Source organism: Hirundo rustica, chromosome 29 (genome assembly GCF_015227805.2).
Source record: "Hirundo rustica isolate bHirRus1 chromosome 29, bHirRus1.pri.v3, whole genome shotgun sequence".
Classification (NCBI taxonomy): domain Eukaryota; kingdom Metazoa; phylum Chordata; class Aves; order Passeriformes; family Hirundinidae; genus Hirundo; species Hirundo rustica.
The window spans coordinates 1,529,082-1,542,725 of record NC_053478.1 but is presented as its reverse complement, the minus strand read 5'-3'; the positions used below and the strand labels follow the sequence as shown (position 1 = coordinate 1,542,725).

General features: G+C 68.9%; 3 protein-coding genes across 3 annotated transcripts in view; 2 read left to right on the top strand and 1 right to left on the bottom strand.

The window, feature by feature from the left end:
• Window positions 1–1,051: 1,051 nt before the first annotated feature.
• On the top strand, window positions 1,052–5,544 carry ANKRD35 (ankyrin repeat domain 35). The gene is made up of 11 exons (XM_040087974.2): window positions 1,052–1,182; window positions 1,273–1,361; window positions 1,668–1,732; window positions 2,059–2,116; window positions 2,519–2,589; window positions 2,681–2,787; window positions 2,944–3,101; window positions 3,421–4,661; window positions 5,031–5,120; window positions 5,200–5,265; window positions 5,342–5,544. Exons 1-11 carry the CDS (start codon window positions 1,052–1,054, stop codon window positions 5,417–5,419), a joined length of 2,154 nt encoding a protein of 717 aa, XP_039943908.1. The 3' UTR covers window positions 5,420–5,544.
• A 949-nt stretch (window positions 5,545–6,493) lies between these two features.
• NUDT17 (nudix hydrolase 17) lies at window positions 6,494–8,490 on the bottom strand. Its single transcript, XM_040087973.2, has 8 exons — window positions 8,422–8,490; window positions 8,138–8,260; window positions 7,869–8,040; window positions 7,739–7,764; window positions 7,581–7,673; window positions 7,401–7,499; window positions 6,774–6,916; window positions 6,494–6,667 (listed from the first exon to the last, which is right to left on the bottom strand). Exons 1-8 carry the CDS (start codon window positions 8,488–8,490, stop codon window positions 6,502–6,504), a joined length of 891 nt encoding a protein of 296 aa, XP_039943907.1. The 3' UTR covers window positions 6,494–6,501.
• A 1,708-nt stretch (window positions 8,491–10,198) lies between these two features.
• The window catches only part of SEMA6C (semaphorin 6C), a 5,525-nt gene continuing 2,079 nt past the window's right edge, over window positions 10,199–13,644 (top strand). Inside the window, 9 exon segments of the mRNA XM_040087972.2 lie at window positions 10,199–10,602; window positions 10,697–10,811; window positions 11,294–11,351; window positions 11,460–11,516; window positions 11,643–11,744; window positions 11,984–12,074; window positions 12,173–12,295; window positions 12,881–12,969; window positions 13,520–13,634. Of these exon segments, the coding sequence (XP_039943906.2) occupies window positions 10,482–10,602; window positions 10,697–10,811; window positions 11,294–11,351; window positions 11,460–11,516; window positions 11,643–11,744; window positions 11,984–12,074; window positions 12,173–12,295; window positions 12,881–12,969; window positions 13,520–13,634 (871 nt within the window). The 5' untranslated portion in view covers window positions 10,199–10,481.

Here is a 13,644-nt window from a genome sequence, read left to right as displayed (position 1 = left end):
CCGACACCGACCCCACTGCCAGCCCCGATGCTGCCTCAGTCCCAACCCCAACCCAGCTCTGCTCGATCCCAGACGCGATCCCACTGCCAGCCCCGATGCTGGTCCCGATCTTGGCTGCAATCCCTGCCCCAATCCCAATCCCTGTCCCAGCCCCAATTCCAATCCCAATCCCAGTTCTGGGGCTGCTCCCGATGCCATCTGCAATCCGAGCCCCATCCCAGCCTCCATCCCATATTCAATCCTAATCCCAGCCCCAATCCTGACCCAAATCCAGTCCCGAAAATCTTCCCCCCAGGCCCTGACGCTGCTGCAGGTCCCAAAGCCCATCCCTGCTCCCAGTCCCGGGTCTCAATTCCAGTCCCTGGTCCCGGTCCTGGGTCTCAGTCCCAGTCCCTGGTCCCGGTCCCAGTTCCCATTCCCAGTCCCTGGTCCCGATCCTGGGTCTCAGTCCCAGTCCCTGGTCCCGGTTCCGGGTCTCCGTTCCAGTCCCTGGTCCCGGTTCCGGGTCTCAGTTCCAGTCCCTGGTCCCGGTTCCGGGTCTCCGTTCCAGTCCCCGGTGCCGGTGCCGGTGCCACCCCCGCCCGGTGCCACGCTGGAGCCCAGCCCGGCTCGGTGGCACTCGCCAAACCAGCCGGGCGGGCGCAGGCCGGGACACGCTGCGGCCTCTCCGCCCCTCCCGGCACCGCGGGGATCCCGCACGGAAACCCCGAGGGGTGGGGAAACTGAGGCAGGAGATGCGTGGGGAGGGGGAGATCCTGCTCTGGATTTGGGGTCCCCTCCTGGATTTGGGGTCCCATCCTGGGTTTGGGGTCCTGTCCCGGATTTGGGATCCCCTCCTAGATTTGGGGTCCTGGCCTGGATTTGGGGTCCCAGCCAGGGTTTGGGGTCCTGCCCTGGATTTGGGGTCCTGCCCTGGATTTGGGATCCCCTCCTGGATTTGGGATCCCCTCCTGGATTTGGGGTCCCAGCCAGGGTTTGGGGTCCTGCCCTGGATTTGGGATCCCCTCCTGGGTTTGGGGTCCTGCCCTGGATTTGGGGTCCCACCCCGCAGATGGAGAGCTGGACGCGGCAGGACCAGAAGCTCCTGGAGGCGGTGACACGGGGGGACGTGGCCCGAGTGGCCGCCCTGGCCGCCCGCAAGGCCGCCCGCCCCGCCAAGCTCAACGCCAGGGGACAATCCGCGTACGTCACCCCCGGGGGGGGACACGGGGGGGGGTCTCGGTGGCTCCGGGGGGACCGCAGGGGTCACGGCCACCTCTGCCCCCACCCCAGGCTCCACCTGGCTGCGGCCGAGGGTCTCACTGAGTGCCTGACGCTGCTGCTGGAGCACGGGGCCCCCGTCAACGAGACGAACGATGACGGTAGGTGGGGACAGCTGGGGACACCTTGGGGACAGCTGGGGACACCTTGGGGACACCTTGGGGACAGCTGGGGACCCCTTGGGGGCAGCTGGGAACAGCTGGGGACACCTTGGGGACACCTTGGAGGCAGCTGGGGACACCCTGTGTCACCTCTTGAGGAGCCCAGACCTGCGCCCCAAGGCAGGGGAGGACCCCGGGGGTGTCCCCAAGGCAGGGGTGTTCCCAAGGCAGGGGAGGACCCTGGGGTTGTCCCCAAGGCAGGGGTGTTCCCCGGGGGTGTCCCCAGCTCCTGTCCCGTCCCCGCAGGCAGCACTGCCCTGCACTTGGCCACCATCGCCTGCCAGCCCCAGTGCGTGAAGGTGCTGCTGCAGGTAGGGAGCGGGAATGGGAACGGGAACGGGAATGGGAATGGGAATGGGAACGGGAATGGGAATGGGAATGGGAACGGGAACGGGAACGGGAATGGGAATGGGAACGGGAATGGGAATGGGAGTGGGAGTGGGAATGGGATGGAGCTGGGCATGAAAACAGGGATGGAGATCAGGATAGAGATAGGGATAAGGACATGGATGGGGATGCAGAGGACGAGGGGATGGGGACAAGGACAGGGCTGAGGATGGGAACGGGGCTGGCACTGGGCCCAGTCCCGTTCCCATCCCGATCCCATCCCGGGGGTCCTTCCCTGCTCTCCCCCCAGCACGGAGCCAACGAGCGCCATGCGGACGGGCAGAACCGGACACCGCTGCACTGGGCCGGTGAGGGGCGGGGGGGACCCGGGGACACCCCGGGACAGGGGGGGACATGGGGACACCCCGGGACAGGGGGGACACACGGGACACCCCGGGACAGGGGGACACGGGGACACCCCGGGACAGGGGGGACACGGGGACACCCCAGGACAGGGGGGACACGGGCACACCCCGGGACAGGGGCGACACGGGGACACCCCAGGACAGGGGGGACACGGGGACACCCTGGGACAGGGGGGACACCCCGGGACAGGGGCGACACGGGGACACCCCAGGACAGGGGGGACACGGGGACACCCTGGGACAGGGGGGACACCCCGGGACAGGGACGACACGGGGACACCCTGGGACAGGGGGGACACCAGAGGTCCCCCGGAGCCCCTGCGGTGACACCGCCCCACCCCGCAGCCTCCTCGGGCTGCGCCTCCAGCGTCCTCCTGCTCTGTGACCACGAGGCCCCGCTGGACGTCCCCGACGCCGTGAGTGGGCTGGGGGGGGGACAGGGGGACAGCAGGGGGGTGACAGGGGACAGCAAAGGGTTGAGGGTCACCCCACGTGTCCCCCCACCAGCACGGCCGGACCCCTCTGATGCTGGCGGCGCGGGGGAACCACGCGGCCGTTTGTGCCCAGCTCCTGCGGCGCGGGGCCGAGCCCGGGCTGGCCGACAGGGACGGCAGGTGGGTGACACCGGGGACACCGGGGACACCGGGGACACCGGGGACACCGCTCCGTGGGGTGGGGAAGGGATGGGGGTCACCGGTGTCACGGTGCCGTCTGTGCCACCCCCTGCGTCGCTGACGGTCCCTGGTGTCCCCTCTGTGCCGCCGGAGCAGGACGGCGCTGGAGCTGGCGCTGGCTCACGGCAGCCTGGAAGTGGCCGAGCTGCTGCAGGGTCACCAGAGGGGCAAGGACACCGGGAATGTCACCGGGAATGTCACCGGGAAGGCCCCGAGCTGGGCTCTCCGGAAGGTCCCGCACTGCAGGAGGAGGGGTGAGACCTGGACACCACGAAAAAGGAAAAAATGGGGGGAAATGGGAGAAAAAATGGGGGAGAATTTGGAAAAAAAAATATGGGGGAAATTGGACGAAAAACTGGGGGAAATGGGAAAATAAATGGGGGGAAAATGAAAAAAAAAAAAAGGGTGGAAATTGGAAAAAAATATGGGGGAAATTGGGAAAAAAATGGGGAGAATTTGGGAAAAAAAATGGAGGGAAATGTGAAAAAAATGGGAGGAAATGGGAAAAAACTGGGGGGAAATTGGAAAAGATAGGGGAAAATTGAGAAAACGGGATGGTGTTTTTCCCTCCAGCAGAGAATGGAGCCGGACAGGTGGGGATCCAGGGCGAGGAGGAGGAGGAGGCTGAAGAGCAGAGGGACGGACGCGCTGCCCGGCGGCTGCGGGAGGAGCTGGCGAGGAAGACTCTGGAATGCCGGCGGCTGGAGGAAGCTGCCGAGGGCCTCGGGAGGCGGCTGCGGGAGCTCGTGCGGCTCCTGCCGGGACGGGATGCGGGTGAGGAAGAGGAGGATGAGGAGGATGACGGCGCCTGCCTGGAGCTCCTGGCCCGGCGCGTGGCGGAGCTGAGGAAGAGGACAAGGGATGAAGAGCGGGAAGAAGGACAGGGCAGCGCCGAGGCTCCAGCGCTGATCCCGTTCCTGGCCTGGCTGGGAGAGGAGTGCTCCAAAATGCGGGCAGCCAAGGCCGGAGCCTTCTCCCGGAGCCAGGAGCTGCGTCGGGAAGCAGAGAATTCCCTCCGGGACGGGGCCGTGAGCCGGAGCGCGGCCGCCTGGGAGCAGCTGGCGGCGGGGCTGGAGCAGGCGCTGGACCAGCAGGACCGAACCCACGCCAGGATGCTCCAGGGATCCCAAATCCTCCTGGAAAAGCTGCGTCGGGAGCCGGCGGCGGCGTGCCGGTGCGCGGTGAACGGCACGGAGCCGGCTCGGGGCGGCAGGAACCGGGAGGAGAATCCCAGGGAGGACGGGAGGATGGAGAAGGAGCTGCTGGAGCTGCGGGAGGGCAACGGGAAGCTCCTGGTGGAGCTGGCGCGGCTGGGCCGGGAGCGGGAGCGGCTGCAGCGGGAGCTGCGGGAGCTGCGGGATCCCGGGGTGCGGGACGAGGCGCGGCGGCTGCAGCGGGAGCTGCGGGAGCTGCGGGACGGGCTGGGAGCGCGGGTGCGGGAGGCGACAGGAGACGGCGGGGCCGGGATCCTCCGCGACCTGCACCGCAGGCTGGACGCGTTGGTGCGCTCCCAGCACGAAGCCCTGCAGCTCATCACGGAGATGGAGGGAGAGGCCGGAGAAACCGCCGGGAGCGACGGGGAGGGCGGGACACCGGGAGAAGCGGCGGCGGGTGCCGGTGCGCCGGCGGAGCCGCCGCGCTCGGAGGTGGAGCGGTGGCGGGAGGCGGCGGCGGAGGCGGAGGAGAGGGCGGCCGGGCGGGAGCGAGAGCTGCGGGAGCTGCGGGAGACGGCGGAGGGACGGGAGCGCAGCCTGGCAGCGCTGCGGGAACGGGCGGCTCGGCTGGAGCGCGCCTGCCGGGACAAGGACGGGAAGGTGAGGGACGGGCCGGGAACGGGACGGGTTGGGAACGGGACGGGCCCTGCCCAGTACCAGCCCCAGCCCCGTTCCCATCATCATCCTCGTCCCATCCTTGTGCCGATTGCCGAGCCCTTCCCACCTTCCTCTTCCTCCCATATCCATCCCCGTCCCCTTCCCAGTGCTCTTTCCATCATCATCCCTTTCCCGCCGTTGTTCCCATCATCACCTGCAGCCCCATTCCCATTCCCGTCCCTGTCCTGTTCCATCTCCCAGCCCCATCTGGGGGGACTGAGGGGGCCCTTGGGGGCTGACAGGGACCAAGGGGGCGCTGGGAGCAACCAAGGCCCCCTCCCCACTCCCCCAAATCTGCCTTTGCCTCCCCAGCTGAAGCAGCTGCTGGCGGAGACGGAGAAACTCTCGGCCGAGGTGTTGGGGCTGCGGGGCCGGAGCGCCCAGCTCCAGCTCCAGCTGGAGGTGGGGACAGTGCCCGGTGTCACCCGGTGCCACCCGGTGTCACCCAGCGTCACCCTCACCCTGCCTGTGCCCCCCGCAGGTCCAGCAGAAGCAGCACCGGGACACCGTGGCCGTGTACCGGAGCCACCTCCTGCAGGCTGCCCAGGTGGGACCCCCGGCCCTGCCCAGGGGGTGGGGGCACAGGTGGGATCCCGGGAAAAGCCACACTCCCTCCTCCGCAGGGATTCATGGACGAGGGCGTCCACGCCGCGCTGCTGCGGATCCTGCGGGCCGAGGCGGGAGCGGGGCCGTGGCATTAAACCGGGAGACCGCGGCACACACGTGGCCTGTGTCCATTCCTTACCCCACTGTGTCCCATTCCTTACCCCACTGTGTCCCATTCCTTATCCCACTGTGTCCATTCCTTATCCCACTGTGTCCCATTCCTTACCCCACTGTGTCCCATTCCTTACCCCACTGTGTCCCATTCCTTACCCCACTGTGTCCCATTCCTTATCCCACTGTGTCCATTCCTTATCCCACTGTGTCCCATTCCTTATCCCACTGTGTCCCATTCCTTATCCCACTGTGTCCCATTCCTTATCCCACTGTGTCCCATTCCTTATCCCACTGTGTCCATTCCTTATCCCACTGTGTCCCATTCCTTATCCCACTGTGTCCCATTCCTTACCCCACTGTGTCCCATTCCTTACCCCACTGTGTCCCATTCCTTATCCCACTGTGTCCCATTCCTTATCCCACTGTGTCCCATTCCGTGTCCCACTGTGTCCCATTCCTTACTCCACTGTGTCCCATTCCTTACCCCACTGTGTCCCATTCCTTATCCCACTGTGTCCCATTCCGTGTCCCACTGTGTCCCATTCCTTACCCCACTGTGTCCCATTCCTTATCCCACTGTGTCCCATTCTGTGTCCCACTGTGTCCCATTCCGGTCCCATTACCATTCTGTGTCCCATCCTGTGTCCAACTCCATGCCCCATTCCGTGTCCCATTCCCATTCCGTGCCCCATTCCCGTTCCATGCCCCATTCCCACCCCGTGCCCCATTCCCTGTCCCATCCATGCCCCATTCCCTGTCCCATTCCCGTTCCATGCCCCATTCCCATTCCATGCCCCATTCCCTGTCCCATCCATGCCCCATTCCCTGTCCCATCCCATTCCCATTCCGTGTCCCATTCCCATCCATGCCCCATTCCGTGTCCCATCCATGCCCCATTCCCTGTCCCATTCCGTGTCCCACTCCCTGTCCTCACCCCTCCAGTTCGGGGAACAGGGCGTACCCCGCTCCACTCCCCACGGAATGAAACCACGAAGCCCCCAGCCCGTTCCTGGGCTCCCCACGTCCCTCCTCCAGCTCGTACTCGGATCCCGTGGGAATTGTTTTATTCCCGGTCCCGCTGCCCCGGCCCCGCCCGCCACCTCCCCAGCGCGAATTTGGTGCCGGTGCTGACGCGCTCCAGGTCGGGGCCGCGGGCCGGGGCCCGGCGCAGGAGGATCCCGGTGGGAATCTGCGAGCTCCGGAAGCCGTCGGCGCTCAGCTCCGTGATCCTGGCACGGGGAAGGGGCTCAGGGACGGGGCCGCCGGGAGGCTGCACAGCCCCAAAGTGCTCCCCAGCCTCGTGTCCCTGTCCCCGAGGTGTCAGGAGAGTCTCACCCCACGGTGGCAGGCAGGTCTGTGGGGAATGATCCCGATCCCGATCCCTCGGATCCATCCTCGGTGGCAGCGATGGCCTCCAGGACCAGAGGCTCCAGCCAGGCCACGGCACTGACCTCACACGGGCTCGGGCACAGCCGGGCCTGGGCAGGGACCCCAACCTCGATAGGGACCCACATGGGGGGACCCCAACCTCAATAGGAACCCCCATGGGGTGGGGACCCCAACCTCGATAGGGACCCCCACGGGGTGGGGACCCCAACCTCGATAGGGACCCCCATGGGGGGACCCCAACCTTGATAGGGACCCCCACGGGGACACCCCAACCTCAATAGGGACCCCCATGGGGTGGGGACCCCAACCTCGATAAGGACCCCCACGGGGTGGGGACCCCAATCTCGATAGAGACCCCCACGGGTTGGGGACACCCCAACCTCGATAGAGACCCCCACAGGGTGGGGACCCCAACCTCGATAGGGATCCCCCACCCCTGGAGGGACCCCAACTCCGTAGGGACCCCACCCACAGGAGAGAGCCCCACCCACGGAGGGACTGCCCGGGGAGGAACACCCCACCCACGGAGGGACCCCCACCCTCAGAGGGACCCCCCCTGGAGGTGCCCCCCACCTGCAGCTGCTGGCGGGGCTCGGCCGAGCGCAGCCCCACGTAGGTGACGATGTGGTGGCACCGCGGCGGCCCCCAGCTCAGCGCGGGGGGGAACAGGGACTGCGGAGGGCAGGGGTGACCGTGGGGCACCCGGGGGTGTCACCCCCTGCCCAGCCCCGGGTGCGGGGAGGGGGTCGTCACCTCCCAGAGGCCGAGCAGGTGCCAGGAGAAGGTCCCGGGCTCCAGGCGCAGCCCCGTCTCCTCGGCCAGTTCCCGCAGCCCTGCAGTCACCAGCTGCGGGGTTTGGGGTGTCAGGGGCCACCTGGGCACCCCCTGCCCTCCCCACGGTGTCACCTCACCTCTTCTCCGGGCTCCAAGTGCCCACCTGTGCGAGGGGGAACGGCGCTCAGGGCACCCCAAAACACCTGTCCCCAGCCGAGCGAGGGGTCAGGGGACCCCAGAGCTGCGGTGCCCCGTCCTGGCACTCACCTGGTGGCACCCAGACGCCGGGGAAGTGGCGCAGGGTGGCGGCCCGGCGGGTCAGCAGGACGCGGCCGCAGGCGGCCTCCAGCAGCACGGCCACTGCTGCGGCCACCCCCGGCTGCGGCCCCCGCTCGCCCGGCGTGGCCCGTCCCAGCTTGGCGGGGCACAACGGGGATCTCTGAGGGGACAGGGGACGTCAGGGATGCGACATCCCTGGGGGGGACGCGGTGGCACGGGGCGGGGGGGACGACACAGGGGCTGGTGGCCCCGGGCACCTTGAGGACGGTGACGGCGGAGCCGGGGAAAGGGACATCGGAGATGAGGAAGCGGCCGCGCTCCAGCCCGCAGCTGACCAGGGCCGCGTCCGTGTGCGCGGGGCAGAACACGCCGGTGACACTCTGCGGGGACACCGCGGCCGCTGTCACCGCACCGCCACGCCCGCGACGCTGCAGCGGCCGCTCCCCTTCCCTCGCGCTGTGCCACCCCATTGTCCCCACAGCCCCCAGAGCCCCGCTGTCCCCTCCGATCCCTCCCGGTCCCCTCCCGGTGCCCCCCGGACCTGCCCGAACGCCGCCGCGCCCCCCGCGCCCCCGCGCCGCACGTGAACGAGCACGCGCGCGCCCGCCATCACGGGGGCGGGGCCTGGCCGAGGGGCGTGTCCCCGTGGAGGGGGCGTGTCCCCGTGGAGGGGGCGTGTCCCCGTGGAGGGGGCGTGTCCCCTTGGAGGGGGCGTGGCCGCGCCCGTGATCGCGCCCCCTGCCGGGCCGCCGGGCCAGGGGTCGCTCTCGGGCGGTCACCGGAGATCGGGGACAGTTCTGTGTCCCCCGTGTCCCGTGTGTGTGTCCCCCCGTGTCCCCCGTGTCCCGTGTGTGTGTCCCCCCGTGTCCCCCGTGTCCCGTGTGTGTGTGTCTTCCGTGCCCCAGGTGTCCCATGCGTGTGTCCCCCGTGTGTCGTGTGCATGTGTCCCCGTGTCCCGTGTGTGTCCCCGTGTGTCCCCGTGTATCCCCCGTGCCCCATAAGTGTGTCCCCGTGTGTCCCCCGTGTCCCGTGTGTCCCCGTGTGTCCCGTGCGTGTCCTTTGTGTCGCCATGTCCCGCGTCTCCTGTGTGTCCTGTACGTGTCCGTCTGTGTCCCCACCTGTCCCCTGTGTGTGTCCACGTCCCGCGTGTCCCCCGTGTGTCCTGTGTGTGTGTCCCCATGTCCTCCGCGTTCCCCGGCTGGGGACACTGTCACCCCGGCGATGCTGCCAGCCCTCAGGGGTTGTGTCCCCCGAGGTGCCACCGTCGCTCCGGGGACACGGCGCCCCTCTGTCCCCGGCGGTGCCATTCCAGGCGATGCCAGCAGGTGTCACCTCGTGCCCGCCCCCTCGGGACCCCCCCCCAAATCTCGGGGGTGTCCCCAGCACCCTCCACCCCTGACAATGTCCCCAGGGTCCCCTCTGCAGCCGGGGACACTTGGGGACATCATGGGTAACTCGGCGCTCCCAGTATGTCCCAGTAACTCCCAGCAGCTCTCGGTCGCCACTCGGGGCCAGCAAGTGGCCACACGTTGGTGCGGGTGGCGGGTCCCCACTCTGGGGACACAGGGGGACACACGCGGGTGGCCGCCACACCGCCGAGGAAGGGGGGGGGGTGGGGGGGTGGTCCCACGCGTGCCCGCGCCCCTCCGTTGCACGCGGGAGCGCGCCCCGACGAGGCGGGGGGGGGTGTCACAGCCGTGGCCGCGCACACTCGCGTGCAAAACCCAAAAACCCCCTCCCCATCCCTCGGCAGTTAATGAGGATCATCTCATTAACGGGGATTAACGCCTATCTATAGGGTGGCGGCGGGGGGAGTCCCGCGGCGGGGGCTGCGCGGTCCCGCCGGGGGTCCCCGGACCCGCCCCCGGCCCCGCTCCGGCCGCTGCCCGCTCCCGGCCCGTTCCGGGGCGGAGCCGCTCGGGACCGAGCGGGGAGCGGAGCCGGTACCGAGCGCCGAGGGGGTCGGGAGGGGCGGAGGTCTGGGGGATGTTGGGGCAGGGGGTGGCGGAGGGTTGGACCGGGGTGGGTTTGGGGTGGTTTTGGGGTGATTTTGGGGTGGTTTAGCTCGGGAGTTGCGGGGTTTTGGGGCAGGGGGTGTGTAGGGTGCTCTGTAGGGCCATGGAGTGTCGCGACAGGGTGGTTTCGGGGTGTTTTAGGGGTCTGGCCCCGACGCTGACCGCTGTCAGGGTGTCGCGGGGGTGTCGGAGAGTTGCGGGGTGCTCGGGGTGCCGTGCGAGCCGTGTCGGGGTGTAGCTGGGGGGGGTTTTGGGGTGCTGGGGCGGTGCAGGTGGGTGCTGCACAACTGGGGCTGCGCTCCTGCGCTGCGGGAAGTGTCCCGGCACTGGTGGCAGCAGCTCCCGGAGCACTGGGAGCACTGGGAGCACTGGGACGGGGGCACTGGGCACTTCGGGACAGGGACACGGCGGCAGGGGCACTGCGGACACTGGGAGGGGGTAGCTGGGACCACCGAGAGCACTGGGGACACTGGGAGCACTGTCCCCACACTGTCCCCACACTCCGCCTCCCCCATCCCCGTGCCTCAGTTTCCCCCCGCTCGCAGCCCGGGGCGGGGCGGGGGGGTCCCTCTCAGCCCCACCCGCGATGCCGGGGGTCCCGCTGCCCTTCGTCGTCGTCGTCGTCCTCCTCCTCCTCCTCCTCGCCGGGGCCCCCGCCCGCTCCTTCCCACGGGACCTGGTGGCTCGCAGCACCGTGGGGCTGGCAGGTGAGCGGGGCTCGGGGGGCTCGGGGGCTCGGGGGGGCTCGGGGGGGCTCGGGGGGGGCTGCCGGGGTGTCACCGTGTCCTCCCGGCTCCTCAGCCACCGCCTCGTACCCGCGTTTCGGGGGTCTCCGGGGGGACAACGGCACTGCCCGGCTCGGCCTCGACTTCCAGCGGATGCTGCGGCTCAACGGGACGCTCCTGGTGGCCGCCCGGTGAGCGCGGCCGGTGCACGCCCGTGTGCACGCTCGCGTGTGCCGGGACGCGGCTCGCTCCCCTCCCCTGCGTGTCCGCGCTTTCAGCATCCCGATCCGTGCTCCTGCAAGGGTCCGCACGCTCGCACACCCTTGGCGCTGCCCGTGCCCCGTGCCCCGTGCGTGACACCCGCGCTCCCCGCGGTGTGCGTGGTCCCCGCGCCCCCTCGCACACCCCCGGGCCCCCTTTGCACACCCCTGCACCCCCTTTGCACACCCCCGAGCCCCTCCTTTGCACATCCCCAGACCCCTTTGCACACCCCGGGCCCCCTTTGCACACCCCCGGCCCCCCTTTGCACACCCCCGAGCCCCCCTTTGCACTACCCCGAGCCTCCTTGCACACCCCCAGGCCCCCTTTGCACACCCCTGCACCCCCTTTGCACACCCCGGGCCCCCTTTGCACACCCCCGGCCCCCCTTTGCACACTCGCCGCCTCCCCTCAGGGATCACATCTACGCCTTCGACCTGGGGCAGGACAAGGGCACGCTGTACCCGGAGCGGGTAAGGGGGACGGGAACAGCGACCCTGGGGACAAAAAGGGGGCGCACGGAGCTGAGGTGGGGGGGGGTCCCCGCGCCCACCCACGCAGCCCCCCGTCTCACCTGGCAGCACCTCACCTGGGAGACGCAGGACAGGGAGAACTGCGCCATGCGGGGCCGGCGGCAGGTGAGGGGACGCCGAGGGGGTTTGGGGGTTTGGGGTTCGAAGGTGCAAGGGGTGGGGGGCGCGCGGGGTGTCAGGGCATGAGGAGGTGACGCCGGGGTCCCCCCCCCCCCGGTGTGTCCCCCACAGGACGAGTGTCACAACTACATCCGTGTGCTGGTGCCCCGCGACGCCGAGACCCTCCTGGCCTGTGGCACCAACGCCTTCAGCCCCCTGTGCCGCACCTACCAGGTGGGCGGGGGTCCCGGGGCTGGGGGGGGGACACCCAGCAGTGAAGGGAGGGGGGGTCTCAGCCTCCCTGGGGTGCCTGGGATGAGTGGGGGGCTCTCAGCCCCAGCAGCGCGGTTCCCAGATGTGTGCAGATGTTCTCAGCCATGCTGGGGTCGGGGATGGCACAGGGAGGGTGCTGAGTTTTGTTGGGGGGGGGGTCTCACTGCCTTTGGGCGCGTGTGTCCCCCCTCCCTCCCCAGGTGAGCAGCCTGGCACAGCAGGGTGACGAGGTCAGCGGCCAGGCTCGGTGCCCCTTTGACGCCAAGCAAAGCATCGTCGCCCTCTTTGTCGGTGGGTGCTGGGGCAGGCGAGGGGGGGACACGGGGGTGGCCGGGGGGGGGGGGGGCGCACAGGGGTGACCCGGTGTGTGTGTGTGTGTCCCCCCGCAGATGGCAGCCTGTACTCGGCCACCGTGGCCGATTTCCAGGCGAGTGATGCCGTGATCTACCGCAGCCTGAGCCCCGGGCAGGCCCCACTGCGCACCCTCAAATACAGCTCCCGCTGGCTGCAGGGTACCCCAAAGCGGGAGGGGGGTCCGTGGGGAGGGATGGGATGGGATGGGATCCATGGGATGGGATGGGATGGGATCCATGGGATGGGATGGGATGGGATGGGATGGGATGGGATGGGATGGGATCCATGGGATGGGATCCATGGGATGGGATGGGATGGGATGGGATGGGATCCATGGGATGGGATGGGATGGGATGGGATGGGATGGGATGGGATGGGATGGGATGGGATGGGATGGGATGGGATGGGATGGGATGGGATGGGATGGGATCCATGGGATGGGATGGGATGGGATGGGATGGGATGGGATGGGATGGGATGGGATGGGATGGGATCCATGGGATGGGATGGGATGGGATCCATGGGATGGGATCCATGGGATGGGATGGGATGGGATGGGATGGGATGGGATGGGATCCATGGGATGGGATGGGGGGTACAGGAGGGTGTGGGGCAGCGTGGGGCAGGGGGATGTGGGGATGTGGTCTGTGGGGGGCAGGACGCAGGGGAGGGGCTGTGGGACAGGGACAGGAGGTGGCGGGGGCTGATGGTCCCTCCGACTTCCCCTGGCCCCCCCCCCCCAGAACCCCACTTCGTCCAGGTGCTGCCCTACGGCCCCTATGTCTACTTCTTCTTCAGGGAGGTGGCAGTGGAGCTCAGCGCCCTGGGCAAGGTGAGTGCAGGGACGAGGGGGGCACAGAGGGAGCACCCAGGGGCCCCCCACCCAGGGGTCGAGGTAGGGGAGAGACCCCCAAGCCCCTCACCAGGGTGTCAGGCCTGCGGGCGCCAGCCTGAGGCACCTGGGGGACGGCAGTGATGCCTGGGGGTGGCCAAGGTCCCCTGGGTGCTGACCCCGAGGGTGTCCAGGCACTGACCCCAGGGTGTCCAGTTGCTGACCCCAGGGTGTCCAGGTGCTGACCCCAGGGTGTCCAGGTGCTGACCCTGAGGGTGTCCAGGTGCTGACCCCAGGGTGTCCAGGTGCTGACCCTGAGGGTGTCCAGGTGCTGACCCCAGGGTGTCCAGGTGCTGACCCCGAGGGTGTCCAGGTGCTGACCCCGGGTGTCCAGGTGCTGACCCCGAGGGTGTCCAGGTGCTGACCCTGAGGGTGTCCAGGTGCTGACCCCAGGGTGTCCAGGTGCTGACCCCGGGTGTCCAGGTGCTGACCCCAGGGTGTCCAGGTGCTGACCCCGGATGTCCAGGTGCTGAGCCGTGTTCCCGTGCAGGTGCTGGTGGCCCGGGTGGCCCGGGTGTGCCGCAATGACCGCGGCGGGTCCCCGCGGGTGCTGGAGCGGCGCTGGACGTCCTTCCTGAAGGTGCGGCTGCAGTGCTCCGTGCCTGGGGACAACCG

Coding starts and splice junctions, on each gene's coding strand:
- ANKRD35 (XM_040087974.2), top strand. CDS start 1,052: ATGGAGAGCTGGACGCGGCAGGACCAGAAGCTCCTGGAGGCGGTGACA. Junction 1,362..1,667: donor CAACGAGACGAACGATGACG/GTAGGTGGGGAC, acceptor CCGTCCCCGCAG/GCAGCACTGCCCTGCACTTG. Junction 2,590..2,680: donor CGCTGGACGTCCCCGACGCC/GTGAGTGGGCTG, acceptor TCCCCCCACCAG/CACGGCCGGACCCCTCTGAT.
- NUDT17 (XM_040087973.2), bottom strand. CDS start 8,490: ATGGCGGGCGCGCGCGTGCTCGTTCACGTGCGGCGCGGGGGCGCGGGG. Junction 8,261..8,421: donor GCGCGGCGGCGTTCGGGCAG/GTCCGGGGGGCA, acceptor GTGTCCCCGCAG/AGTGTCACCGGCGTGTTCTG. Junction 6,668..6,773: donor GACCTGCCTGCCACCGTGGG/GTGAGACTCTCC, acceptor TCCCCGTGCCAG/GATCACGGAGCTGAGCGCCG.